Source organism: Zeugodacus cucurbitae, chromosome 3 (genome assembly GCF_028554725.1).
Source record: "Zeugodacus cucurbitae isolate PBARC_wt_2022May chromosome 3, idZeuCucr1.2, whole genome shotgun sequence".
Lineage (NCBI taxonomy): Eukaryota > Metazoa > Arthropoda > Insecta > Diptera > Tephritidae > Zeugodacus > Zeugodacus cucurbitae.
Genome location: NC_071668.1, coordinates 5,987,664 through 6,015,334, shown reverse-complemented (window position 1 = coordinate 6,015,334; position 27,671 = coordinate 5,987,664). Strand labels below are relative to the sequence as shown.

The following is a 27,671-nucleotide window of genomic DNA, read 5'->3' as shown; positions in this document are numbered from 1 at the left end:
GTTATGTTATGATATGTTATATTATGTTATATTATGTTATGTTATGTTATGTTATGTTATGTTATGTTATGTTATGTTATGTTATGTTATGTTATGTTATGTTATATTATATTATGTTATGTTATGTTATGGTATGTTATATTATATTATGTTATATTATGTTATGTTATGTTATGTTATGTTTATGTTATGTTATGTTGTGTTATGTTATGTTATTTTAATGTTATGTTATGTTGTGTTATGTTATGCTATGTTATGTTATGTTATGTTATGTTATGATATGTTATATTATATTATGTTATGTTATGTTTTGTTATGTTTATGTTTATGTTATGTTATGTTATGTTTATGATATGTTATGTTATGTTATGTTATTTTAATGTTATGTTATGTTGTGTTATGTTATGCTATGTTATGTTATGTTATATTATATTATGTTATGTTATGTTATGTTTATGATATATTATTTTTGAATATATTACAAAATCAAAAGCGGGACTAGAACAATTATATACTCCACCCGGTTATTAAACAACTTAGTGTTCTTTTGCAACTCGGCAAAGAAAATCGCTGATTTTCAAATGATAAATGTGCAAATCTTTCCTACCGACCACAACAAGTGAGCGTACGAAGATGTTTTCCGTACATTGGCTTTTGGACTCGCGCCTTTTCGCAATACTCGCAGCCGCTGCAAAAACGTAACTATACAAACAACACCAAATGAACACAGCAAATAAACGAGCTTAACGAAAATCTCTCGCAAACTCTCACGCTAGTGGAATTCGTTGGCGGAGCAGAGTGATGCGCATTACATACTCGTACAATAAAAAGCAAATGCGAATGCCGGTGCTCTTGTGTGCCTACGCTGAGCGGCCAGTAGGCCTCGGCTCTCCAATATCAGCAGCCAAACAACCAACCAACCAACAATGCCAACAACTACTGATAATAGCAGGTAATGCCAACAACAACACTAGTGCAAATACAACAACAGCCACCAACAAATGTGTATGTACACAAACATTTGGTTGGAAAAAGTGCAATGAAAATGAAATTGAAACGTCGCGTCGCAAACTTTTTTGTGTCGTGTCACATCACGGGGATTTGCCGTCTCAGTGCGCTGTGCTTTGTGTCGGCAACGACTTCGGGTGGACGTCCGCGTGCGCGTCATTGGTGTCGGAGCGTTGCATTGATTAAAATCGATTTGGGAGCAGCATAAAGAAAATCGCCAGTTGTTTGGTTGACAGAGTTCGGAGATTGCCAATGGGTGTCTAGCCCCAGCAAGGCAGCTCAGGTCTGGCAGATGAGCGTTGTGCGTTGGACGTGAACGGCGGTGTTGTTGCTTCGCGCCTCTATGCAGTCTACGGTGCATGCTATCTAAGTCCAAGTCCAAGTAATTTTTTCTGCTATTTTTCCGCGTTTGATTCGGTTCGTATTCGGTTTATACGGTTACATGTAAGTGTATGGTTTGTTGTGCTTTGTTGTTGTATACTTTATGCAATGCGATTTGCGATTTGCCCATATTGTTGTTGCAATTACATGATGACGTTGGTGCTGGTCAAAACTGGCTAACTGCAGTGACAACAGATAATCCAAAAAGAAAGCACAACACAAGTAACAACAACAACAACAACTGCATAAGCTAGCAGCGAAATGTGGAAAGCTATGAACAATAAAAACTTCTAGCAGCCGAACAGCCGCCGCGAGTGCGATTCGCAGGCCGCCAGCAGCAGCAATCAGCCAGCCAGTAGTTGTGAAACGGTGGGCGAGTGTGTAGCGATTTGAAATTCAGCAGGAGCGTAGAAGCGTGTAAAAAAACGGTGCGAAAAAAACAGTGATTCTAACATAAAAGTGTTAAATTTTTGAGTGATTATGCAAACAAGAGCAGCGCTGTGTTGAAAGGAAGTAAATAGCGGTTGAAGAAAATATGCAATAACCGTTACAAAGTACATAATTGTGAGTTTTTCCGTGTACAAATTGATGTGCATGTATGTAAGCAGTGTGTGTTGTAACAACAACAACAACAGAGTGTTGTACAAACAATGCAACAAATATGCATAATCATGCTTATGCCAACTGCATTTGTATGTGGGTCTGTGTGTGTAAGTAAGTGGCGCCGGCTTGTGCTGACTGTGTGTCTGCTTAACGTTGGCTGGCGGCCTGACTGTTTTGCTGCAAAGCTTTGTGCCTATGCACCACGCACTTGATATACATACATTCATACGTATTAACATAAAGGAAATATGTGCATCGTTGTGCATATTCAAGCATATTTATGTATTAACGTGTGCGACTGCAACAGCTCTTCCACCCACTCTAACACTACCCAACAAACCAAATTGTAGCGGAAAGTGTGCTAAAGAATTGTACAAAATTCATGAGTATTTAAAATTTTGGCAGTTGGAGTCAAGTGTTTACTGTAAAAAGCTTAAAATGTATTTTTCAAATTCAGCAAAAAGCTTCATATATTAGGTCAACAACTTTGCTTCCGCCGTTTTTTTTTTGTAAATTGAAGGCTTTTATTCACTTAGGACAGCCTCTCCGTACGTATCCGAAAGCATTCGATGAGCCTCAGCCGCACTTTTCTTGGAATTAATAAAGAAAAGCAAAATTTCCCGCAAATGTCGAGAATTCGGCTCAAAATGTGACATTTTCAGTTGAGAATAAGTTTGGGGTGCAAACAGATCTCTACAAATATTTTGTTGGGTTAATGTTGACACAAATGTCCAAGATCGATATAAAACGATTTAATCGATTTAATCGACCAGTGCTTGACCCTAGAGACATCTATTGGAAAACGGCGGAAGCAAAGTTGTAGAATACTTGAAAAAATTTTCATTTGCCTCCTAAGGTCAGAATTTTTATCACAAATTCAAGCGAATATTAACTGAAAAATATATAAATCCTATATATGTTCAAATATTTTTTTAAATTTTCAACTTAAAATACCGAAAACAGCATTCTAAATCAAATTAGTCTCAAGCAAGTCAAATCGCTATCGACAAAACTATATTTTCAACGCAAAAACGCGCAAATTTTAAAGTATCTGCTCAAATCAAGTCAAAATTTTCAAATCAAAAATTTCAATTATCTATAAAAATTCTAAAAATTTTGTTCACTGGTCAACACACTTTGTATCTATTTTAGTTTGCGACCGCTTATCATTATCTCTTAGCATTATTGTTGTTGCTGTTGGTGCTCTTGTTGCTCTTAAACAAGTGTCTGCGCATATTTGCTGCTGCGCATAAATAGAGGAATTATGTGTATGTACTTGTAGAAAGCACTATAAATATATAGCCGAGTATTTATCAAACTCAGCCGGAGAAAGTAAACAAGGAATTATGAAAGGAATTATAACGAGCGCTAATATAAAAATAGTGCAAAGCAACAAAAATAATATGACTGATATATGGCATAAAATGAGCACAACTCCAAAGCCTCGGTGCGACTAGAAATTTTAAACTAAAAATACTATGAAAATAAAAAAAAACAATTAGTGAGAAACAGTGATGGAAATATATTAAAATAAATTAAAAAAAAAATTTAAAAAAAAGTGAAATTGAAATGATATTAAAAAAAATTTAAAAATGTGAAATTAAGCAAATACTAAAAAAAAATAAAAAAAAAATTAAATTAAAAAATATTAAAATTAAATATTTTAAAAAGTAAAAAAATGTAAGTAACTTACAAAAAAAATATTTAAAATAAAGCGAAATTAAAAACTATAAAAAAATATATTAAGTCTACAACTTTGCTTCCGCCGTTTTTTTTTTTTTGTAAATTTAAGGCTTTCTTTGTATAAAAACGGTTACGAAGGTCGATGTTACAAATGTCGATGAGCCACAGCCGCACTTTTCTTGGAATTAAAAAGAAAAGCAAAATTTCCCGCAAATGTCGAGAATTCGGCTCAAAAAAATACTAAAAAAAATTTGAAAAAAAATTAAAAAAAAAGTGAAATTAGAAAATATTTAAAAAAAGTGAAATTAGAAAATATTAAAAAAAAAATATATAAAAATATATAAAAAATTAAGTACAGTACAAAAAAAAATTAAATTAAAAAAAGTGAAATTAAACAATATTAAAAAAAGGAAAAGATAAACAAAATTTTATACAAATACAAAGATATTACATAAAAACAAAATTATTGTTAAAAATTTTAGAAATAATTAGAAGAAATTAAAGTGAATTTATATAGGAAATTGAAGTAGTATTTAAAATAAATATTTAGTTATTAATAAAAAATATAAAATTGTGAAATTCAATATGTTCTATTTTACTATAATTCATAACTACAATTACGAAAGTGTGCACAATAGCTTTGTATAAATCATTATAATTACAAACAAATCTATGCCCATTCTAACTATATTTACATTACAGTTGCTTTGCAAATATTATCGCGTAAATTATTACAACAACAACAAACACAACAGTAAATAATCAATTTAATATGCCCAGCAGACTGGCAATAAATCGCCAAGCAACAACAAATGCGGCATGCAAAATGCTTTAACTTACACACTTTCTTCGCGTTGATTTGACTTGCTCACGAATAGCATTAATAATAATGGCTAATTACTGCAACAATCTACAAAATGACTCAGATCCATTTATAAACCGCAACTGTGTACAACTACAACAACAGTAACTAGCTGTTGATCAAATTAGCAGTTGACTTTTGCACTTTAACGTTGAATTGAAATGTGTGCAAAAAAAAATAAATAAAATAAATGAAAATGCGAAAAAATAAGCAAATAAATTGAAAAGAAAGCGCATTCAAGCTAAACAAAGGCAATAATCAGTCGTTGTGCTGTGTTAATTTGTCTAAAACAAACAAGCGATAAACTAATTCATTAACGACAGCCACTAGAGTGCCACCGCGCACACATTGGCATCAAAACAAAAATCAGCTGTTTAACAGCACACGTGTGTTTGTACGGCGAATGGCTTGTTAATAGCGCGCAAATGAGCAAGTCAGCAACCCTCAGTGTTAAACGCTCTTTGCTTTGTATTGTACTCTCGGAAATTTTTAGCGCATTCCATTTGCATTGGATATATATTTTTTTTTTGTTTTTGTGTATTTATTTTGTTCAAAATTTTGCAGTTTGTTGTGTTCATTTTTTATTCGACGAGAGAGAGAGTGAGAGAGCGCGCGAGAGTTTATGGCAAAAATGTAAAGAATGAAGTAGCCGAGCTTACTATTTGAGTTTATAACAACAATAAAGTTGAGTTCATACTCCTCTGACGTAAATATAAATAATGAACTTTACGTAATAAAAAGTATATTTTTCTTCTTTTAGTTTTGCACGACTCCTTTTTGTTGCTGACCTTTCATAATTTTTTCCGTTTAAGCTTTATTAAAGGCTTAGTTGAGCATTTTGTAAATATTTATAGCTCTAATAGTTTACTAAATATTTATTTAAAAAATTTCATTAAAAAATGTGATAAAATTTCCTTAAACACATCCTAAATTACTTATACGCACTGTAGGTTCGCGCATTTCCCTGTCGGTTATCACTCATACGCCCTGTCGTCATTAAAAAAATCCTTACTCTGACTAATGTTACACATTTTTTAAGTTATTGTAATGGTATTTTAAGGTTAGGTTTCTTATAATTTCATTGAATTACTTGAAATTGAAATAAATTATTTGTCGAATTAATAAATACTTAATTAGATTGCCGGTAAAACCGGCTGTAAACAATTTCATATTTACATATTCCTGAAAATCCCCTTATATTAAAAAAATCAAATTCTTCCAAAAAATGTGATGAACGAAAACAACAACAACAATACTTGCTGCTATAAATTTATGTATTTGTTATCTATACAAAAGCCACAAAAGTAGCTTTTAATTAGCAAAGTTTTGCTAATTTTGATTTCTTTGGAAGTATAAAAAATTTATGAATATAAATAATTTCGTTACTCTCGCATGCATTTGCTAAGTATGTAGTGAGAAAAAGATTACTGTGCCAGAACTTTTATTCGCGTTAGTGGTGTGTACTTTGATGTAGAATGGCAAATCGAGTTTTGAAGTCGATTCTGAAAGGCTCATATAGTTTACAAAAAAAGCTTTAATATTTAATTTTGGTCAAAAAACTTTTTTTTTTAATATTAGTCTAAGAGCAAAAAGGAATACAAATATAATATATTCCAAAAAAATTCCCGATTTTATCTCACCTAAAACCCACATTTTGCATTTATTATAATATATATAGTTTATATATTAGTTTAAAAAGTCCCAGCGAAACCACAGCACCACAAAATAGCATAAATTTCGGGACATTACGACCGTACCCCGTGTGTGTGGTCAGTGAACAAAGAGAAATACATATGGAAAAATGACGACGACAGCAGCAGCATTGAACACCCATCTATAGACACCCCTACTACAAGCACATTATAAATATATATTTAATTGTTGTATTTGCACTTGTCTGAGCGTGTGTGTGTGTGTGTGTGTGCGCGCTGCTAATCACAAGCAGACGCTGCCAAACGAACAGTAAATGCGGACAGCTGTTGCCGCCTTCTCATCTCCCCTTTATCGTCTCCCATCTATTTATTGCTAGCTGGCTATTGGAATTTTTAACAATGGCTATCTATCAGCACACAACGCTTAGAATATACAATACAATAATTATTTGCTTATTTTGCTGAAAAACGAAACTTCAATGTTTCAATAGATTTCAGTACGTTCGGGAGCACTGTCCAGTGCACAAAAGCGAAAGCGGCGCAAAACAAACGAAGAGCCATCGTACGGCCAACAGTGTAAAATATGCGAACGCGCGAAATTCGTACGTGATTATGTGATTTCAATTAAAATTTCACACGATTTTTTATAAAAAAGAATTTGGGCATTCGGCACATTCTGGTGGAAATAATAAAAAAAATTAATAAATGAAAAAAATAATAAATGAAAAAATAAAAATAAAATTGTGTGCTGCTAATTACGAGGTATTCGTTTTTTGATTTAGGAAGATTTTTTTTTTTTTAATTTTATGCATATATAAATTATATACTATATTCGTATATAAATATTTTGATTGACTGTGGCGTGCTGCATATTGTTTACGCTGGAGTGTCTATGCTTTAATTGAGTATTTAATTGCATTTTGAAAGGCTAGTCAAATGTGAAGTGCAAAAATTGATGAATTTATAATTATTGCAAACAAAGAGTATAACAATATGCGCGGCCAGTAAGTTGAAAGCATTTCATTTGAACCGAGCTGCTAGTTTGAACTGTGACTTCTACGAATACAACGCATTTGAATTTTTATAAATACATATATTCGAAAGTGTTAAAGAGCAAAAGTTGAATCAAGATTTTATGTATTCTCCATAAATTTCAATAGATCAAAAAACTCAAATCAACTCTTCATTTTAGCACTACATTTCACGCATAAAGTGTGCACAAAATATAACAACAACATTTTACCTACAACTCCATAAATGTGTGTAACACAATACGCTCCCACCCAAATAATGAACGACAATGGTGAAATAATTACAAAAAACACTTAAAAACCTATACAATTAAACGCCAGCAACAAAGTGTTGCACCGTATTTCCTCCTCTCCATTGGCAAAAACAGCACTTCCAAACAACAACTAACCACAATGAAATCGATCTATAGCGGCGCCAAACAACAACTCAGCAGCTGCATGCAACACGACGGTGATGATACACCGCCCGTTATATTGGTCGCCAACAACGACTATAACCATCATCAACACGAAAACCACTACCACCATCAACAGCAACAGCATAACGGCGGTTATCAAGCACCAGCCGCGCACAATCATCAGTCGCGTCATTCGCGCAGCCCGCAACACACGGTGCTAACCGATCACAATAATAGCCCGCACAACAATAACAATAACAATGTCAATAACAACTTTATCACAGCCGTTACAACGCCCATAACGGGCACGAGCACTTATGAGACGCTACAGCGTCCCTTCAAGCACGATCGCCGTCGCGGTCAGTGGTCGGCGACAGCAGATTTCTATTTTGCCTGCACCAGTCATGCCTTCGGTTCGATTATCTTCTCGGAGGTGCCGGTTTATGCGATGATTTTCGGTGGCGGTAAGTGCACACGGCCATATACATACATACATATGACACCATGTGACAGTTTATTTTGATAAGCAGCCGGAATGGCTGAAGTTTTATTTACAGCCTATGGCCTCGATTTCATTTTAATTATACAGTTAAATACAATAGTATTTGTTTCATTAAGTTCTTATCTCTTAATAGTCTAACCTTGCAAGAAATCAGCGTAGATAGCTTTTGCCAGTAGAGGTCATAAGAGCACCAAGACAATACAGTATTCCTATAGTAATCGCATCTGATTTAAATCAGCGGGTGTTACAAAGATTGATGTTGATCCGTTGCTTCTTAGTTTGAAGAATAAGAAACAAAGATCGAATAAAAACAAAACTATAATGATAGTAATTCAAATGACACATTTAATATAATTCATATAATTGTATTTTCGTATAATTAAGATTTCGGGCTTATCAAAGCTCGCCACTGTCAAAGAAATATTTAATATAATTAACGTACTATAATAACAAATGAGCTGGGATCAATAAGTTAAAATACTTTTAAAATTTAATTTACTGCGTAGTTTTTTTGCCATAACGGTACGTATTACGTCTACAACTATGCTTCCGCTGTTTTGTTTTTTTTGTAAATTTAAGGCTTCTTTTGTACAAATGTCGATGAACCTCAGCCGCACTTTTCTTTGAATTGATCTGGCTCAAAATGTGACATTTTCAGTTGAGAATAAGTTTGGGATGCAAACAGATCTCTACAAATATTTTGTTGGCTTAATGTTGACACAAATGTCTAAGATCGATATAAAACGATTAAATCGATTTTATCGACCAGTGCTTGACCCTCGAGGCATCTATTGAAAACCGGCGGTAGCAAAGTTGTAGACCTAATAAATCAATATCTAGTTAATCTATCAAATATATACAGTATGTCAAGAAAGTGTTTTGACAAGAGAAATATGAGAGAAAAATACCTACATATATATTTGTAATAATAATATTATTTAATATTACTTGAAGTTCAGTCCGTTTAAAAAAGATATTTAAGTTGATTAAGCTTTAAAGCTTTTTATGATAAACTTAACCTATTAAAGTTCAATAATTTTGTATCAAACTAATTTGTATGTTATTAGTGAAAATTCTCGTTTCATGACTATACAAATTCTTTCGTTTAGCAAAAAGCGCAGGAAAATCAGCGAACACGAGTTAAAATTATATTTTACTAAATCCACTTGTAAGAATTTTGAACAGGTTTTAGGTGAAGATACTTAAATTTTATTCACAGTTATAAAGTCACGAACTACCTTTTAAGCCATTTTCATTTCATCGGCATCGACGGGTTCATCTACTCTGAACCTATATATTTGTCAGACTAACTAAACTTAGATTTAGGGTGTTTTGGAATATAACAAACCTAGATTTGGAGACAGATATCAAAAGCAAAATGAAATTCATTGTTCTATAACTAATAATTTCCAATTATTTTACAGTTTTCTTCCTGCCGATGTACTTGATAGCAATATTCTTATATGCCATTCCAATTTTTATTATACAAACCTTCTTGGGTCAATTCTCGACATCGGGTCTAGTTTCCGCCTTTCGTGTGGCACCGCTTTTCAAAGGTAAATTTATCAACTCTGTTTTACTCCGATAAATACCTACTCCTAAGTCTTTATACTATTGTCACTCCGTCAGGCATTGGTTACTCCATACTGCTGCTGAATCTTATATCGCTTGCCTACTATGGCATCGTGGCAGCTGTGCCGCTTATCTATGCTGCCAATTCTGTGCACACTGTGATACCATGGATGAGTTGTGATAATGCGTGGAATACGCCCAATTGCTCGACGCATTCAACATATGATGCGGATGAGATTGCGCTGGATCCGCATGCGACTGTCGAGTTTTTTCGGTAAGTGTGTGAAAAATCGATTTAAATTTTAATAATATTTATATATATGTATATTAGAAATGTTAGAAGTGAAGAAATTGATGAATACTTTTAGGCGTCATGTTGAAGAAAATTAAGTGAGAAATAAATAAATAAAACCGAATAGCACATATCGAAATTACAGATAATTATGAAATTTCAGTAGAAATTATTTTATTCAGTGTTTGTAGGAAATTTATATTTGTATTTGGGAAAAAGGTAATAAAAATATCGATTAGAAAAAATATTAAATTAAAATAAATTGAGATGTCCGCTCATAATTTTAGTAATAATTTATAATAGTTGGAGAGAAGTATAAAAATAAAATTAAATTAAAATCATTTCTGTAATTAAAGACAACTGAAATTTTTCGAAACCTTATATTCAATATCTACCATTTCTCTCGCACACAGTTACATTATTCTCACCGATGATAACACCCCCCACGACTATGTGATATCCTGGCCGGTGCTGTGTGGTGTTGTAGGTGTGTGGCTGCTCACACTGGGCATACTGCTGAAGCGTGTCTCATTTGTAGGTATATTCCTTAAAATAAACATACATTTTTAATGCTTTACCTTTAATTGGCAGATTGGTAAATTTTTTCGTTGTATCTGCGTTATTATGTTTGCCATTTTCTTGGCGATATTCCTGCATCTCATCTGCTACATAAGACTCGACTGGAACACCTTTACGGACTATTTTAAGCCAACGTTGCAGAGTAGCTTCAGCGGTATGCTGGGTGGTTTGCGCACAGCGATTTTCATGTCCACCTGGCTATTGGGTCCCGGTTGGGGTAATGTACTCACGCTGGCCAGCCACAATCGCTTTCATCGTGACAGCGAGAAGCTGACCTATTGGGTGAGCGGCACACATGTGTTGCTCGCATTTATGGCGATGATTTGTGGGCGTATCGCTTTCGATCACTTCGAAGGTAAGGTCTATTAAATCTGCATAGTGAAATTATATATATATTTTTTCTGATAGATCACGTGGGCTTCCTGCATTTCCATTTCGATGAGGAGCATTATATGCAATTCCTTTATCTCTGCTTTGCATATCTGTTTGGCAGTTTTACGACTTTGCCGAATTTCTGGTGCTTCCTCTTCTTCGGCATGATTTTTCTAGCGGAACTAAGTGCAATTGTGAGTAAATTGTTTCACATGCATATAACGCATATAATGTCATATTTCCTTTGTTTTGCTATTAGATTATACAAATGATGTCTGTGCTCACGGCTTTATTTGATGAGTTCGAGCAATTAAGAACAAAGAAATCACGCATTACAATCGCTTTGACATTGTTGATGTTGACTGTGTCACTTTATTTTTGCACCAAGGTTAGTGGCATTGCAATTGTTTGTATATTTGCACTATATAATTTATATACTTATGAGCGAAAGCACGCATATACCAGGTGTGTTCAAAAAATAACGGGAATTTTAAAATTGAAAATTTCGCGTTTTTAGAGAGTTCATGACTCCCTGTGAATTTTTCCTAATTCCAAAATAAATTTTATAAAAATTTAGCACAGATAAAGAGAAGTAAAACCTTAAAATACTTCGTTTTAGAGCATATTATAAATTGCTGAGATGTCTCAAGCTATCCCAAAGATACATAGTGTTTGAAAACTGTTTCGAAGATTGGAAGAGGATTTTGAAATAAATAATAAAATTTTTTTTTTCAAAAAATTAAAATTCCCGTTATTTTTTGAACACAACTCATAAATATATATGTACTTTTGGAAGCTACTGCCTGGTGCATTACTTTGTAAGCCATGTTTATTATGGTTTGTAGCTTCAACAATAAAAAATATCACACTTTATTTGAGGTTCCCACACTAGTAAATAGTATATGTATTAGAGAAAAAAATTTAAATAAAATTATTTTCTAATATTCAGTGCCTTTTTCATTCCAATTTGCAGAAGGGCTTTGAACATCTGGACCTACTACCCAATATTGTCATACTCTCACATTTGATAATCTCCTTTGTACTGCTACTCATGACCACATGGATTTATGGACGCGAACGTTTCCAGTGTGATTTACAATTTATGTTGGGAAAAACGATTTCGAGTTTTAAAATATTTTTAATACGTTTTCTAACGCCAGCGTTTTTTGTGTTAAGCATTGTAAGTAACACGGAAGTTATCTCCAACAACGAGCATTACATTCAGCTGCTCTTCTTCTCTTACAGATACAAACTCTTTATTTTTTGGAGCGTGACAACTCACCAACTGCACTCGTTATTGTCAGTCAATGTGTGATATATGCCATAGCACCTGCCTATATGATTTATAAGATTTGCCAAACCAATGGCACATTGCGTAATAGACTGAAACAATGCTTTGCACCGCACGACTGGCATCCCGTCGATGCTGATAATCGACGTTTCTACGAGGAGATAATGGGCGTCTCGGAAATGCTAGTAATGGAGAGTGGTGAAGAGAACTGCGCTGTGAATGCTTAAAACTATGCTTGTAATATTACAAGCAAAAAAACATACATACATACATACATACAAACATACTTATGTATATAGCAGATGAACAAATTGGTTTAATAGGCTGGTGAAATGGAAATGGTTTAAGGCAGTTCGTGACTTTATAACTGTGAATAACATTTAAGTATCTTCAACTAAAACCCGTTCAAATTTCGTACAAGTTGATTTAGTAACATATCATTTTAACTCGCGCTCGTTAATTTTCATGCGTTTTTTAAACGAAAGCATTTGTAGAGGCATGAAACGTGAATTTGCACTAATTACATACAAATTTGTTTGATAAAAAAATGTTTGAACTTTAAAAGGTTAAGTTTATCATAAAAAGCTTTAAAGCTTAAGAAACCTAAATATCTATTTCAAACGGACTGAACTTCAAGTAATATTAGCTAATATTATTATTGTTTAAGTAAGACAGTAGACAATTACGCATGTTTCTATGTATGTAGGTATGTATGTATGTCTGTTGGTCCAAGTAAGTATGTAAGAGCGCTTTTTATATGTTAAACATTTTATGAAAATCCAAATACATCCATATGATGTTAGTTATATAAGTAATAAGTCGGTAAGTGAGTAAATATTAATGGAATGCTTGTAGTTTTTTAAGCTGCCTTTTTTTATAAGAGATTATATGATGTCAATTTATATATACACGAACTAATTATATTATACGGAAGTGATATACCAGCTAAGAATACTCGATGTTCATAACAATGCATGAATGAATGTAAGTTTGTGTCTAGAATATACAAGTAAATATGTAATTATCTACATTAGAAGTCATGTCAACTACATACTACAATTATGTACAATATTTGTTTACGATATGTAGATATTTTGAAAGTCGTATAGGCTGAAATAGATTGTGAAATGCGAAACAATTTTGAAATGGTTTTTCAACTCTTCTCCTTTATGTGTAAGTACTACAAGAGAAAGAAAATTAGAGAAAAAGTGTTCGAAAAAAATACAAATTCGAAAAATTTGAGAGAGACCGGTTCATGTTTTGGGGAAAAATGGAGAGCATTCAATATATACGATGAAAATAATAAAATCCTGGTGTGTTCAAAAAATAACGGGAATTTCCAAATTTCGCGAGTTTGGTGAGTCCAATTGTCAATTTTTTTCACATATGTACGTATGTACATGCACCTGAAGTAACGCTAAAATTTCAGCTACATTCAATGCTTACCCTGTCCGCAACAGCCACTAAGGTAGACGTGTTTTTATTAGATTGGCGATTTTTGTGTGTTAAAGTTCACACATCATTGCTTGTTCGTGAATTCTTGCCTATTTCAAAACATAAAGGGAACCTTAAATTGCCGTCGTATTTCGAGCATACAAGAAATCGCCGAATGAGCCAAAAGCTACCCCAAAAATAGAGTTTGAGATGTGTTTCGACGATGAGATAAAGTGCCGAGCTGAGTGTATAATATCGAATGTGGATTACTTTAAAGTCGACAGTATTAATGTAGATAAATGAATAAATAGTTTTTTTCAAATAAACATAAATTACCGTTGTACCATTAGATTATATATATATAAGACTTGAGAATTTTGCTTCAAAAACATCATATGGATGACTAATTAGTGGCACTGTACTTCAATCCTTGATATTGGTGGCATCGCTGTCACATTTCCATATACATACATATTATACATTTATAATGAATAGCGGCATTCGTACGAAAATGAAAATATAGCGATCTCTAACGAAAACAAATAATGCATAGACAGAGAATTTATATTCACAATTTCAATATTATACATATAACACATATCTACTCAAATGTGTGTTTTCAGACACTCGTGTTATACTGCAGCGCCAAGGGTTTCACCGATATTGCTCGCTTTCAGCTGAGAAATTGCAACGAATATGAATGAAACATGCGAGTGTTTAAATTTCTGTTTGCTTGTTTTTTCTTTGCTCGTTATTCTCTTCGCCTGTTTCATGAGTACTACATCTATACTAATATTATAAAGAGGAAAGGTTTGTGTTTTTGTTTGCTTGTCTCGAATAGGCTCCGAAACTACTGAACCGATTTGAAAAATTCTTTCACCGTTGGAAAGCTATACTATCCCTGAGTGACATAGACTATATTTAGTTTAAAAAAAGAATAGGGTTCCTTACCAAAACTCCGATAATGTAAAAAAAAATACCAAAAAGCTGCGCGGAAGATTGCAATAACAGAACTTTATATGTATGTGTTGACAACAAAATAAAAATAAAAAAATAGAAAACAAAAAATAATGATATTTTGAAGGTTATCATTGTTGCTTTGTTAAAATATTTTTGTTATTGTATAAAGTTTGTCGATAACCCAAAACAATTTGTAACAAATAAGGAAAGGCTAAGGTCGGGTCCAACCGAACATTTTATACTCTCGCAATTTATTGATGTAATTTTATTAAGATAACACACAATTTGACCTATATATTCGGCATAAAGTCCAATAGAAAATCATCATATATAGTATATGAGGGCTGATGTAATTCCAGAACCAATTTCACTCATTTTCACCACCAAGGTTAACGGGTATAGGGGCAACTTGGCACCTGTTAGTAGGCAAACAAACGGTACATTCGGCCTTGAAATTACTCCTAAATTGCAAATGAACGAAACACCAGTCGGCAAAATCGCCAAAAATAGCGCTATAATGAAGATTTTCCAAATATTCAGGAAGTCGCTGGAGGTACTGCACAGGACTTTAAAAGATCTTGATTGTCGATGAACGTTTTTGGTGGAGCCAGGATTCTGTTAGCAGATGATATACGCCAGACTCTTCCAATTATTCCTGGATCAACTGTTATTGACGGGTTAATCGCATGCCTAAAATCATTTAATTTGTGGCGACACATAAAGTATCGCCAATTAACAACTAACATATGAGTGTTTTTGCAACAATATCAAATTGCGATTGTAGAAGCAGTTGGCAGTTGACACCTCGATGGATTAATAGCATTTCCAACAGATTTCTGTCACTTCATTGACTCGAAAGAGAAGTTTTCCTGACATGAAACCTCAATATGATAACCATAAATGACTGATTGAATGACCTATATTGGTGGTAAAAAAAACAAGGATCTCTTTGATCTTAATGCGACAATTTAGAATTTCGTTAAAGGAGAGTTGACACAGCTACAAACCAGGATGACGTAGTCAATTATCCCAAACTATTTAAAATTGCCTGTACTATCACCACTCACTTTGCAATTAAAAGTACTGTGAGTTGTCATCATGCTGCGTAACATAAATCAACCTCGAGTAATCATTATCGTCGCCGAAGCCAAGATTGGACCAATTTAATTTAATGTATACCTTAGCCACGAAAACGTGTGGCCGGGTCTGCTAGAGTACAATTTTTGGAAAATCAAACAGAAGCTCTTGATCGGTTGCTTTTCGGCACTCTGCGTGCATGAGACGCTTTAGAACAGGGATAAAGGGATGTCCAACTTATTCCAGTGTGAGAGCGCCTCAAAATTTGCGTTTTTTATAAGATTTTGCATTATTACTAGTTCAGAAAAAATACTAATTTTTGGGCATTTAAATTAAAATAGCCAACATTTACTACGGTTAATAATTTGTATATACTTAACGATTAATGTAAATAATAACTATTTAAATCCCGGTTAGTGATATCATGGTATATCAAAACAACTGGTTTTCGAACTTTTAGTGATAAATAAAGTGAATTAGTACGTATCAACTGGCAGTTAATATTTTTTTTTATTTTCCATGGAAAATTAAAATCCCGATGATACAGATCACAAAACATTTCATCAAATACGTTACAATTTCGCGTTTCCATTTATATTTATTATTTTGAGTTCTTATAGATTATCTTGCACGGCTGTTAAAAATGCCTCTGTCGTATAATTTTTTTGGCAACATTTCAACCTGGCCGTTCCAGTTTGCCAATTGCGAAACGTCAAAACCTACTAATCTATTCCAACTATCAAAAGATTAGTAGGTTTTGACGTTTGCAATTTCGCTTTCACTTCCAGTGAGATGAGAGTTGTACATATCTTTATCTCTGCTTTAGAATTTGTCGTAATTGTTGCTAGAACTGTGTTGTGATTATTTAATATTATTAATATATTTGACAAATAACAAATTAAATAAGAAAAAAATTTAACTACAGTCAAAGTTGGCTATGCACTTCCGACGTGTGTCCGCGTTTATCTGAGCGTGCGTGTAAACTAACTTGCTAAAAATGATTTACGAGAGTTCTTACGATAGCGGTCGTTTGCCGTATAAACCGGATTTAGCACGCGGCTATTGGACCAAATCCAGTGACTTCATATTCACCGGCATCAGTTTGGCTTTTCGCTTAGATGTCTTCTCCATAGCATGGATGGCATTCACATATGCTGGTTGTGAGTAAACATGAGTGTAATGCAAAAAAGCAACTTTTATTGAGCAGCATCAGCATTTATCTGCGCATAATTTTTGGTTTTTGTTAAGCATAACTTTTTGTTAATAAACAGAGAAAGAAATTCTAGGCGCCTACTGTGTGATGTTTCTGTGCTTTTTTGAAATAAATTTCATTTTTTTAGGCGCTTCCGTAATACCGTTTGTCATAAGTTTATTCCTATTTGTGGTACCTCTCTTCGTAATGCAATCATTTCTGGGACAATTTTCGAGTAGTGGCTTCATATCGGCCTTTCGAATAGCACCGCTTTTTAAAGGTGAGCAGGGTTTGATTAAAAAGGTCTTGTCTTTAAATAAGAAACGGTTCTTTAATATTTAGGAATCGGCTACATTAGTTTGGCTGTGAATTTGGGTGCACTCACTTATTACAGTATTTTTGCTGCCGTACCGCTAGTCTACTTATTCCATTCAATGCGTCCAACATTGCCGTGGAGCTGTGAGGGTTTAAAGAGTTGGTCATACAATTTCACCGAAAACGATGTGCGACATGTGAGTGTGAAATAAAAAAAAAAATAAATAAAATGAAATGAAATAAAATAAAAAAAAAATAAATAAAATGAAATGAAATAAAATAAAATAAAATAAAATAAAATAAAATAAAATAAAATAAAATAAAATAAAATAAAATAAAATAAAATAAAATAAAATAAAATAAAATAAAATAAAATAAAATAAAATAAAATAAAACAAAATAAAATAAAATAAAATAAAATAAAATAAAATAAAATAAAATAAAATAAAATAAAACAAAATAAAATAAAATAAAATAAAATAAAATAAAATAAAATAAAATAAAATAAAATAAAATAAAATAACATTAAATTAAATTAAATTAAATTAAATTAAATTAAATTAAATTAAATTAAATTAAATTAAGTTAAATTAAATTAAATTAAATTAAATTAAATTAAATTAAATTAAATTAAATTAAATTAAATTAAATTAAATTAAATTAAATTAAATTAAATTAAATTAAATTAAATTAAATAAAATAAAATAAAATAAAATAAAATAAAATAAAATAAAATAAAATAAAATAAAATAAAATAACATTAAATTAAATTAAATTAAATTAAATTAAATTAAATTAAATTAAATTAAATTAAATTAAATTAAATTAAATTAAATTAAATTAAATTAAATTAAATTAAATTAAATTAAATTAAATAAAATAAAATAAAATAAAATAAAATAAAATAAAATAAAATAAAATAAAATAAAACAAAATAAAATAAAATAAAATAAAATAAAATAAAATAAAATAAAATAAAATAAAAATAAATGAAATGAAATAAAATTAAATAAAATAAAATAAAATTAAATTAAATTAAATTAAATAAAATAAAATTAAATTAAATTAAATTAAATTAAATTAAATTAAATTAAATTAAAAATGTAATACTTCACCTATTCCATTTCAGCTCTGCCATATTTTTCAAATGAAACACTGCCAAAGAACGATTTTACGTGGTTTGTCACACATGAAATACCATCGAACTTATTTTTAAAGTAATGCATATTACATTTATACAAATTTGTTGCATTTAATTGACGTAAATATTTCTTCAGATCTCGTTTTAATCACATGGAGTTGTTTCAGCTTAAGGAGGGTTTCTTCATTTCTTGGGAGGTGTTACTTTGTACTTTGGTCACTTGGGCTTTGATTGCGGGCTTATTCTACAAATACAACAGCCTTGAAAAGGTGGTTATAAAATGTTGGCAGAATTTTTCTAAGTACTTACGCGAATGGACTGTAAGAAATAAAGAATGCGACTTGCTTGTACTTCAGCGGTTTAATCAGGAGTGAGTTAAGAAAGTTCATCTTCAAACAGAACTATATGTACATACATATATAGTGTATTCATAAAATATATATAGCTATCTTATTCATATTATTACTTTACAAGAAAGAAAGTCCTTATGAGAAATATTTGACTTGTAACATAAGCATATAATTTCAACACTCTTTCTCAAGTGAAATATTTCTTAACATTAATATTTAAGACCAAGCATATCTACAAACTTTACATGTTTTTGTTTTTGCAAATTTTTAGTAAAAATATCAGATACATTATCATTTGTGGAAACATACTCTAATTCAATTTCTTTACGTTCTACTACATCACGAATGTAATGATATTTTATTTCTATATGCTTAGTTCTCTTATGAAATACAGGATTCTTCGAAATTTGTATAGCGCTCATATTGTCGCCTTTCAATAAAATCGGATCTTCGGAACTGCAACCCATTTCCTTCAGTAAGCGACGAAGATACACTGCTTCTTTTGCTGCTGTACTCAAGGCAATGTATTCTGCCTCAGTGCTACTTAAAGCGACGACATCTTGCTTCTTGGATTGCCAAGAAAATGCGCTGCCGGCTAGAAAGAACGAATAGCCGGTGTATGACTTCCTATCTGTATTGTTGTTAGCCCAATCTGCATCCGCATAGCCTTTTACCGGTTTACCATTTTTACAATAATGAAGCTTTAGATCTACGGTTTTTGATAAGTACCGCAGAACATGCTTTGCGCCAGCTTCATGTTCGGAATGAGGATCTTGGTTTCTTTGCGCCAATAAGCTTACTGCATGCATTATGTCAGGACGCGTCGAAATGGCCAAGTACATTAAAGACCCTATTAATGACTGATAGTTTGTTACGTCCACCTTGGAGCAGTTCTTATCTTTGCAACTGATTTGAAAGCCAGGATCGAGGGGTGTGCTTACTGGACGACATGAGGTTATACCGTATACGCTCAACAACTCCTTGATATATGTTTTCTGACACACAGAAATCGCACCTGTTTTGCCCTCACGTTCTACTTCGAAACCAAGAAAGAACTTCAGTGTGTTGCCATCTTGCAACTTAAACTTTGACGATAGTTTGCGTTTTATGTTTGTAATCTCTTCTTCACTAGGACATGCTAATATTAGGTCATCAACATAAACTGCTATGTAGCTATAAACTTTGTCTCGCTCTTTGACATACAAACATGGCTCGCTTTTGCACGGATTGAAACCCAAATTCTTCAATGCTATATCGAGCGTACTATTCCACTCTCTACCTGACTGTTTAAGGCCATAAATAGCTTTGTTTAATTTTAGCACTTTGTCCGGATTTTTACTATCTATAAAACCTTCCGGCTGTCTTATATAAACTTCTTCAGTTAGATCGCTATGTAGATATGCATTTGAGATATCTATTTGATGTAAATGCAACTCTTTCTCAACAGCGATTGCAAGTAGCATACGAATCGTTTCATATCGAATTACTGGCGAAAACGTTTCCCAATAATTTAAACCCAGCTGTTGACTACAGCCTTTTGCTACTAATCTCGACTTGAATTTCTCGATATTTCCATCTGGATTACGTTTTATACGAAAAACCCACTTTGACCCAATCACCTTTTGGCCCCTCGGCAGGTCTACTGCTGACCAAGTGTTGTTTGCTACCAATGCCGCATACTCATTTTTCATAGATTTCTCCCACTCAAAGGAGTATTCGCTTGCTAATGCTTCTTTGACTGTATGTGGCGTTTCTATATCACCATACTGAAGAGAATTCAACTTTTGATACTCTTTTCTGGGACGACCAACCTTCCCAGTATGAACAAATTTTGGTCTACCAGGTCCACGACGCATTTCACTATCTGAGTCATGTGAATCATTTTGAGGTTCATTTTCAACTTCATCGTCTTCACCATCAGTGAAGCTTACGAAACTTTCAACTTGTTCTGTTTCTTCATTGCAATTGTTAAAACTTACAATTATTCTTGCCAAATCGTCGTTGATTTTTGTACTGTTTTTACATTCACACATACCGAGACCTTCATTGTTTTCTATAAATTTTACATCGCGTCGAATTATCACTTGCCTCGTTTCTCTGTCATATAGACGATAGGCTTTTGAAATTTCAGAGTACCCTACAAACACGTATTCTTTGCCTTTTGCACTAAATTTACCACGATGCGTTTTGTCCAATGAAAAAGCTCGTGCACCAAAAACTCTTAAATGTTTCACCGACGGCTTTTTATTGTACCATACTTCGTACGGTGTAGTATGTTTTAATAACTTTGTAGGAGCGCGATTACGTATGTACACTGCTGTATGGACAGCCTCACCCCACAATTCTTCTTTTAAATTAGCATGTACCAATAAGCTTCTAGCCATTTCAACGATTGTGCGGTTAACTCTTTCTGCCACCCCATTTTGTTGTGGTGTATATGGCACAGTCAATTGTCTTTTAATTCCGCATTCTTTTAAAAATTCACTAAACTTATTATTGGTGTATTCCGTACCATTGTCACTACGCAACTTTTTAATTGTTTTTTGCGTTTGATTTTCCACCATATTTTTGAATGTTTTAAACTTTTCAAACACTTCGCTCTTTTCTTTTATGGAATATATAAAAATCATTCTCGAAAAATCGTCTATGAAAGTAAGAAAGTAACGTGCACCACCCACTGATTTCACATTGATCGGTCCACAAACGTCTGTGTGCACTAGTTCAAGTATTTGTTTTGTTTCTCTTTCACACTTCTTAGGAAAAGGCACTGCACATATTTTCGATTTATTGCATGTATCGCAATTTGTTTTAGAATTAATGTCTATTTTATTTAATCCACGAACCAAATTATTGTCGACGATTTGCTTCAAACTTTCAAAGTTTATGTGGCCATATCGATTATGCCACATCATATTGTGTAACATATTTTCTGGAACATTCATTTGAGCATAAAAAATGAACAACTTATCTTGTAACTGGGCTCTCAATAGAGTTGATCCTTTCGTGTTTTTTATTTCAACACAAAAATCTTTGAATAATACTGTATGTCTATATTTCATCGCTTTGCTCACTGAATAAAAGTTCATTTTGAGTGAAGGTACAAATAAAACATCACGCAATTCTAAGGCACATTCTGTTGTCCTTATTTTTACCGTACCGACACCTTGTGAGTAAGTGAAATTATCCGCTGCTAACATTATTTTTTCTTGTTTTTTAATAAACGAAATAAACATATTTTTGTCGCAGCACATATGAGTGGTCGCACCACTATCGACACACCAAGCATGCTTGTCCTTTTTAACTCCCACTGTTGCTGCATACACAGCATACGAAAGTTCATTATCTCCTTCATACAGTTTAACACTTTGATTGGTTTGCTGTTTTGCTTTTCGCTTACACTGCGCTATTGTATGTCCTCTCATACTACAACCGAAACACTTTCCTTTGAATTCATTTGATTTCGTATTATGTTTTGCATTTCCGAATGCTTTGTTGCTACTATGCGCAGATTCTTTAACACGTGCGTAGACTGCTTGCGATGGCTCCTGATTCATTTGCTGTTCCCTTCTGGCACCTTCTTCTAAAAGCTTGACTTTTAGTACATTAAACGTCGGTAATTTGTCACGAGTCTCGATGGCTATTACGAAGTTCTCAAACTCTGCAGGCAAACTGGACAGCAATATGATAACTTTTAGCTCTTCGTTTAATTCGATATTCAGTTCCGCTAATTTATCTACCAATTCGACAAACGAAGTGAGATAACACGACATGCTTTGATTTGCAGACATACTGCATCCAAGCAACTTCTTATATAACGAAACTTTTTGTAATGGCCCACATGGCATATGTACTTCTCGAAGTTTCTTCCATGCCTCCGCCGATGTTTTACACGATTTTATGTTCGTAATTTCTGTTGGTTTAACACACAGAATTATGTTTGCCAGGGCTTTTTGGTCATCATAGTCCCATTTATCTGCGTTTTCAGCACAACGCTTTATATCACCATTAACCATTAGCCATTGATCTGTATTGATCAATATGCTTCTCATTTGTATACTCCACACGTCATAATTTTCGCTGTCGAGTTTTTCAATTAGGAAATTTGAATTCATTTTTTTTAATTTTTCTTTAGCGAACAACGAACTATTTTTTCTTTATAACTTTCACACGCGATAAGGGCCCATAACCCTTGTTGGCAGAATTTTTCTAAGTACTTACGCGAATGGACTGTAAGAAATAAAGAATGCGACTTGCTTGTACTTCAGCGGTTTAATCAGGAGTGAGTTAAGAAAGTTCATCTTCAAACAGAACTATATGTACATACATATATAGTGTATTCATAAAATATATATAGCTATCTTATTCATATTATTACTTTACAAGAAAGAAAGTCCTTATGAGAAATATTTGACTTGTAACATAAGCATATAATTTCAACATAAAACGTAATATTTTGTATTTACTAAATAATAATTTTATTTATTTTAAATTAAAGTTGAGCAATGTGCTGCGTTATGGCATATTCAGTACTTTTGTACTGCTGTTAATTGCTGTGTTACGTTTTGCTTTGGTACCCAAGGATCCCTTGAATTCTATATATGATTTCTTTATACCGAGTTGGGATACGTTTCTGAATGGCTTTTCAACTGTGGGCATATTTGTGATATCAGCGTTTGGTGTCGGTTGGGGCACCATCATATCTCTGGCTAGTTTCAATAAATTCAAGACTAAACTTATACAAAATAGCTGGACTATTTGCGTAGGACAGATGTTGATATTTTTATCCTTTGCTTATATAGTTTACGTAACTGATAACTACTATGATGGTGAGCTTAATTTTGAGCTCTGATGGCTGTATATGTTTAATAAAATTAATTTCAGAAATTAGCAACGCGTATAACAGTGAAGATTCATGGTCAAGCGTGGAAATAAACAAATTGTGGGTATTAATTCTCTCCACCGGCAGCGTGATGGCGGATATGTCGTGGCCGAACCTCTGGTGTATTTTGTATTACGGAATGCTGCTATTAACAGCGTTAATCACAATTGTAAGCAGTGTTTTTGTGAAATATGCCACATTATAATTATGATTATATTAATTTAAACAGACCGTCAGTTTACTTTCAACACTTCAGAGCATTTTTGATGAGTTCGAAGAATTTCGCTCGCGTAAAACCGAAGTGACTCTCATTGTTATTGGATTTTTGTGTTTTTGCTCGTTATTCACTTGCTCAAACGTAAGTTAACACTTGTCGTCCTGAAATCAATAAGTTTTTATTGAAAGAAAAGATATTTGTATTTTTCAGAAAGGTGTCTTCCTACATGTAATCTTTTCCAATGACACGGTTGTGACGCAAACTGCACTGAATCTCCTGATATTTTTCGTAGTATTGTGGGTTTATGGGCGTGTACGATTTCAGCGTGATCTTGAGTTTATGTTGAGTCAAAGCTTTAGCACATGGAAGATTTATATGCTGCGATTTGTGTCCCCCTTATGCTTGATATTGCTATTGGTATGTTGTGTAATTTTAATTTGTTTTTTGTTTATTTAATAATGATTTTCTAAATCATATTTAAAGCTGGAAGCACTTAACATTTCCGTGCTAAACCACAGTGCGGTGATGGTAGTGCAAACCACCACAATTGTGGTGGTGCAAATAGCGGCAGTCATTTTTATTGTACTGCCGTGGCTCTATGTGCCGGGCTATATGTTGTATATTATGTTACAAACCACTGGCACTTTTAAGACGCGGTTTAAACGATGTTGTCCTTCCACGGACTGGTATCCGGTAGAGTTGGAGGAGCGACAACGTTATGAGCAAACAATGCGCAACACCGATATGACGCACCAATTGGATGAAGAGACGGCGACATAGCGCTGAATGCGATTGAATTTAGCTACAAGTGTGATCTTTAATAGAAAATTGATTATAATTTGCACTGATTAACAGCCCTATTCTGTGCACTTTACAAATTCAACACATTTTTAGTTTGTAAACAAGTAAGGAAGGGCTAAGTTCGGGTGTAACCGAACATTTTATACTCTCGCAATTTATTGATGTAATTTTATAAAGATAACACAACTCGACCTATATATTGGGTATAAAGTTCAATAGAATAACGAAAATCATCACAAATAGTATATGTCGACTGAGGTAATTCCTAAACCGATTACACTCGTTTTCACCACCAAGATACAGTGTATCGAAGACTATACGCTCACTTAATTTAACATTACTTATAATTAGGTATATGGGATCTGGGGGAAGTTATGACCCGATTTTTACCATTTCAGGTACAGAGAGGAACTGTTATGAGAAAAAAATTCAGAGGGAATGAATTACATTAAAATATCTGAGGGATTTACCTAAGTATATTTTCGGGGAAAAATTACCCTTAGGCACTGAGTTCTTCATGTTCGATATCAGGGGCCTTGAAAAGTCATGGTTCGATTTTGACAATTTTTTCACAAGTGATACAACAGATCATATACAGTGTTTGTGTAAAGTTTTATTTTGCTATCTTCATTGGTTCCTAATGTATATATTATAAAGTGAACGAATCAGAAGAATTCAAAATTGAGTTATATATATGGGAAGTAGGCGTGGTTGTGAACCGATTTCGTCCATTTTTCACACGTGTCATCAGGGTGTCAAGAAAATATTATATACCGAATTTCATTGAAATCTGTCAAGTAGTTCCTGAGATATGGTTTTTGACCCATAAGTGTGCGACGCCACGCCCATTTTCCATTTCGTAAAAAAATCTCAGTGCAGCTTCCTTCTGCCATTTTTTATGTGAAATTTGGTGTTTCTGACGTTTTTCGTTAGTGAGTTAACACACTTTTAGTCATTTTCAACCTAACCTTTGTATGGGAGGTGGCGTGGTTATTATTCGATTGCTTTCATTTTTGGACTGTATAAGGAAATGACTAAAATAAACGACTGCAGAAAGTTTGGTTTATATAGCTTTATTGGTTTGCGAGTTATATACAAAAAACCTATTTGGTGGTGGGGGATTTGGTACATCCAAATCTGCCCCTCCCTAATGGGATCCTATGTTCCAAATTTAATTTTCATAACTTTATTTATGACTTAGTTATGACACTGTATAGGTTTTCGGTTTCCGCCATTTTGTGGGCGTGGCAGTTTACCGATTTTGCTCATTTTCGAAAGCAACCTCCTCAGGGTGCCAAGGAACACATGTTCCAAGTTTCATTAAGATATCTTAATTTTTACTCAAGTTATCGCTTGCACGGACAGACGGACAGACGGACGGACAGACATCCGGATTTCAAATCCACTCGTCATTCTGATCATTTATGTATATATTTCTTGGTGACACAAACAACCGTTAGGTGAACAAAACTATTATACTCTGTGCAACAGGTTGCGAGAGTATAAAAATTGAAATTTATCAAGCATTTCGTATTCTGTGTATAAAATAAAAAGCTCTTTTCTTTATAAGTTGTTAAGATGTATAATGCTTTTGACAAATAAAATATCTCGCTGTGGATAGTTGTGAAAGTGAATTTGTTGTAATGGAAATGTTTTACTTTTGTCGTTATTTTTATACAAAGAGGAATAATATGAACATGTTGATGGCTCGCGTTTTTGAGACGTTTTTATATTAAGAAGTTTATTTTTCTCCTTTTTTTGTATAAAAAAATTAAGATAATGAGGGTAACTTTAATGAAATTGTTTTCTATATATTGCATGCGATTACAGCTTAGCAAATGTTTGCCAATAAAGAACAAAGTTTAGATTTCGTAGTCCCCAAAGATCTTATCTGAAGCTAAACATAACAACTAACTAAATCAAAATTGCATTCCAAATAGTTTTAAATATATTATAAAGGACATATGTATAAATATTATATTATGTACTATCCTGTGACTTTGAGGGGGAGCAAAAGACTAGGGGGAGGATCTGGGATGAAAAAGCGAATATATAGTCTCTGCCATCCAATTATCAATCAACCTCGTTTACGCGCGACATTCCGTGTTTGGTTAGGGAGATTAACGAGGCTTTGGCGACCGAGTAAAAGCGGTATAACCTTGTCATCTAGTATATATAGTAAATGGGGTTGTAAAACCAAACCAAACCAAATACTTTGCATCAGGTCTGAAAGGCTGCAGTCGATATCTCGACATCAGAATCGGATAAACCGCGGAAGGAAGCCGAGGAAGGGGAAGGCCTCCGCTCCGTTGGAGGGACCAGGTGGAGAGCGACCTGGTTACACTTGGAATCTCCTATTGGCGCCGAACTGCGAAGGAAAGAGAGGAGTGACGCGCTCTCATCGATTCGGCTATAACCGGCTAAACGGTTCAACACCAATCACATACAAACATATATTTTGCAACAAATATTGAAATGCATTTGAAAACGTACTTAATCAAATAATTCAAATTAATTTTTAATTTCAAATCAATATAATTGGACAGAAATCAATTGTTTCTGTTTACATTATTTTGTTTCCCACACGTGTGAGGAAAAGCTATGCGATCTGAAGCTTTTCATATTATCAAAATTTGACACAGTATTTCAAAAAAATTCTTACTTGATAAAAATGTGAAAAAAATTTCAATTTCTTTGTTTATTTGTCAAGTGCACAGGATAGGGCTGTAAGAATTGTTTAGATATAAAAAATATATGTCTCTTTACTTGAAAAAAAGAACATATTGTGAAGAGAGAGTGTCAATGAGTTATTTAAAAACCCTAGTAAGTTATACAATGCCGCTATAGACTTCTTTTCACAACTGTATTTATGGATGCAAATAAATAGACAAATATTAATGCTCTGCTGGTTTACCTCATTGATGTACGAAATATTTCTTATGTTGGCATCGCTGTCACATTTCCATATACATGTATTTATAATTAATAGCGGCATTTGTACGAAAATGAAAATAGAGCGATCTCTAATGAAAACAATGCACCGATATCGCTCGATTTCAGTAGCAAGCTGAGAAATTGC

The 27,671-nt window shown here is 33.2% G+C and overlaps 1 protein-coding gene and 1 pseudogene across 4 annotated transcripts; both read left to right on the top strand.

The window, feature by feature from the left end:
- Nucleotides 1–1,229: 1,229 nt before the first annotated feature.
- On the top strand, nt 1,230–13,372 carry LOC105218226 (sodium- and chloride-dependent glycine transporter 1). Of its 4 annotated transcripts, none has more exons than XM_054226354.1 (10): nt 1,230–1,425; nt 7,350–8,082; nt 9,545–9,676; nt 9,750–9,966; nt 10,398–10,518; nt 10,576–10,918; nt 10,972–11,129; nt 11,195–11,323; nt 11,909–12,115; nt 12,181–13,372. In XM_054226354.1, exons 2-10 carry the CDS (start codon nt 7,614–7,616, stop codon nt 12,451–12,453), a joined length of 2,049 nt encoding a protein of 682 aa, XP_054082329.1. In that variant the 5' UTR covers nt 1,230–1,425; nt 7,350–7,613; the 3' UTR covers nt 12,454–13,372. The 4 variants fall into 4 exon arrangements, with proteins under 4 accessions (XP_054082329.1, XP_011191967.2, XP_011191964.2 ...); XM_011193665.3 differs by having other exon boundaries at nt 1,230–1,452; XM_011193662.3 differs by lacking the exon at nt 1,230–1,425 and adding an exon at nt 1,587–1,953.
- A 2,671-nt stretch (nt 13,373–16,043) lies between these two features.
- On the top strand, nt 16,044–25,399 carry LOC128920069 (sodium- and chloride-dependent neutral and basic amino acid transporter B(0+)-like; annotated as a pseudogene).
- The last annotated feature ends 2,272 nt before the right edge of the window (nt 25,400–27,671 follow it).

What these genes read in the sequence shown, in the direction of transcription:
- LOC105218226 (XM_054226354.1), top strand. Translation starts at nt 7,614, where the DNA reads ATGAAATCGATCTATAGCGGCGCCAAACAACAACTCAGCAGCTGCATG. An exon ending in CGCTTTCGATCACTTCGAAG is followed by an intron (nt 10,919 to 10,971) that starts GTAAGGTCTATT and finishes TTTTTCTGATAG; the next exon opens with ATCACGTGGGCTTCCTGCAT. An exon ending in CACTTTATTTTTGCACCAAG is followed by an intron (nt 11,324 to 11,908) that starts GTTAGTGGCATT and finishes TCCAATTTGCAG; the next exon opens with AAGGGCTTTGAACATCTGGA.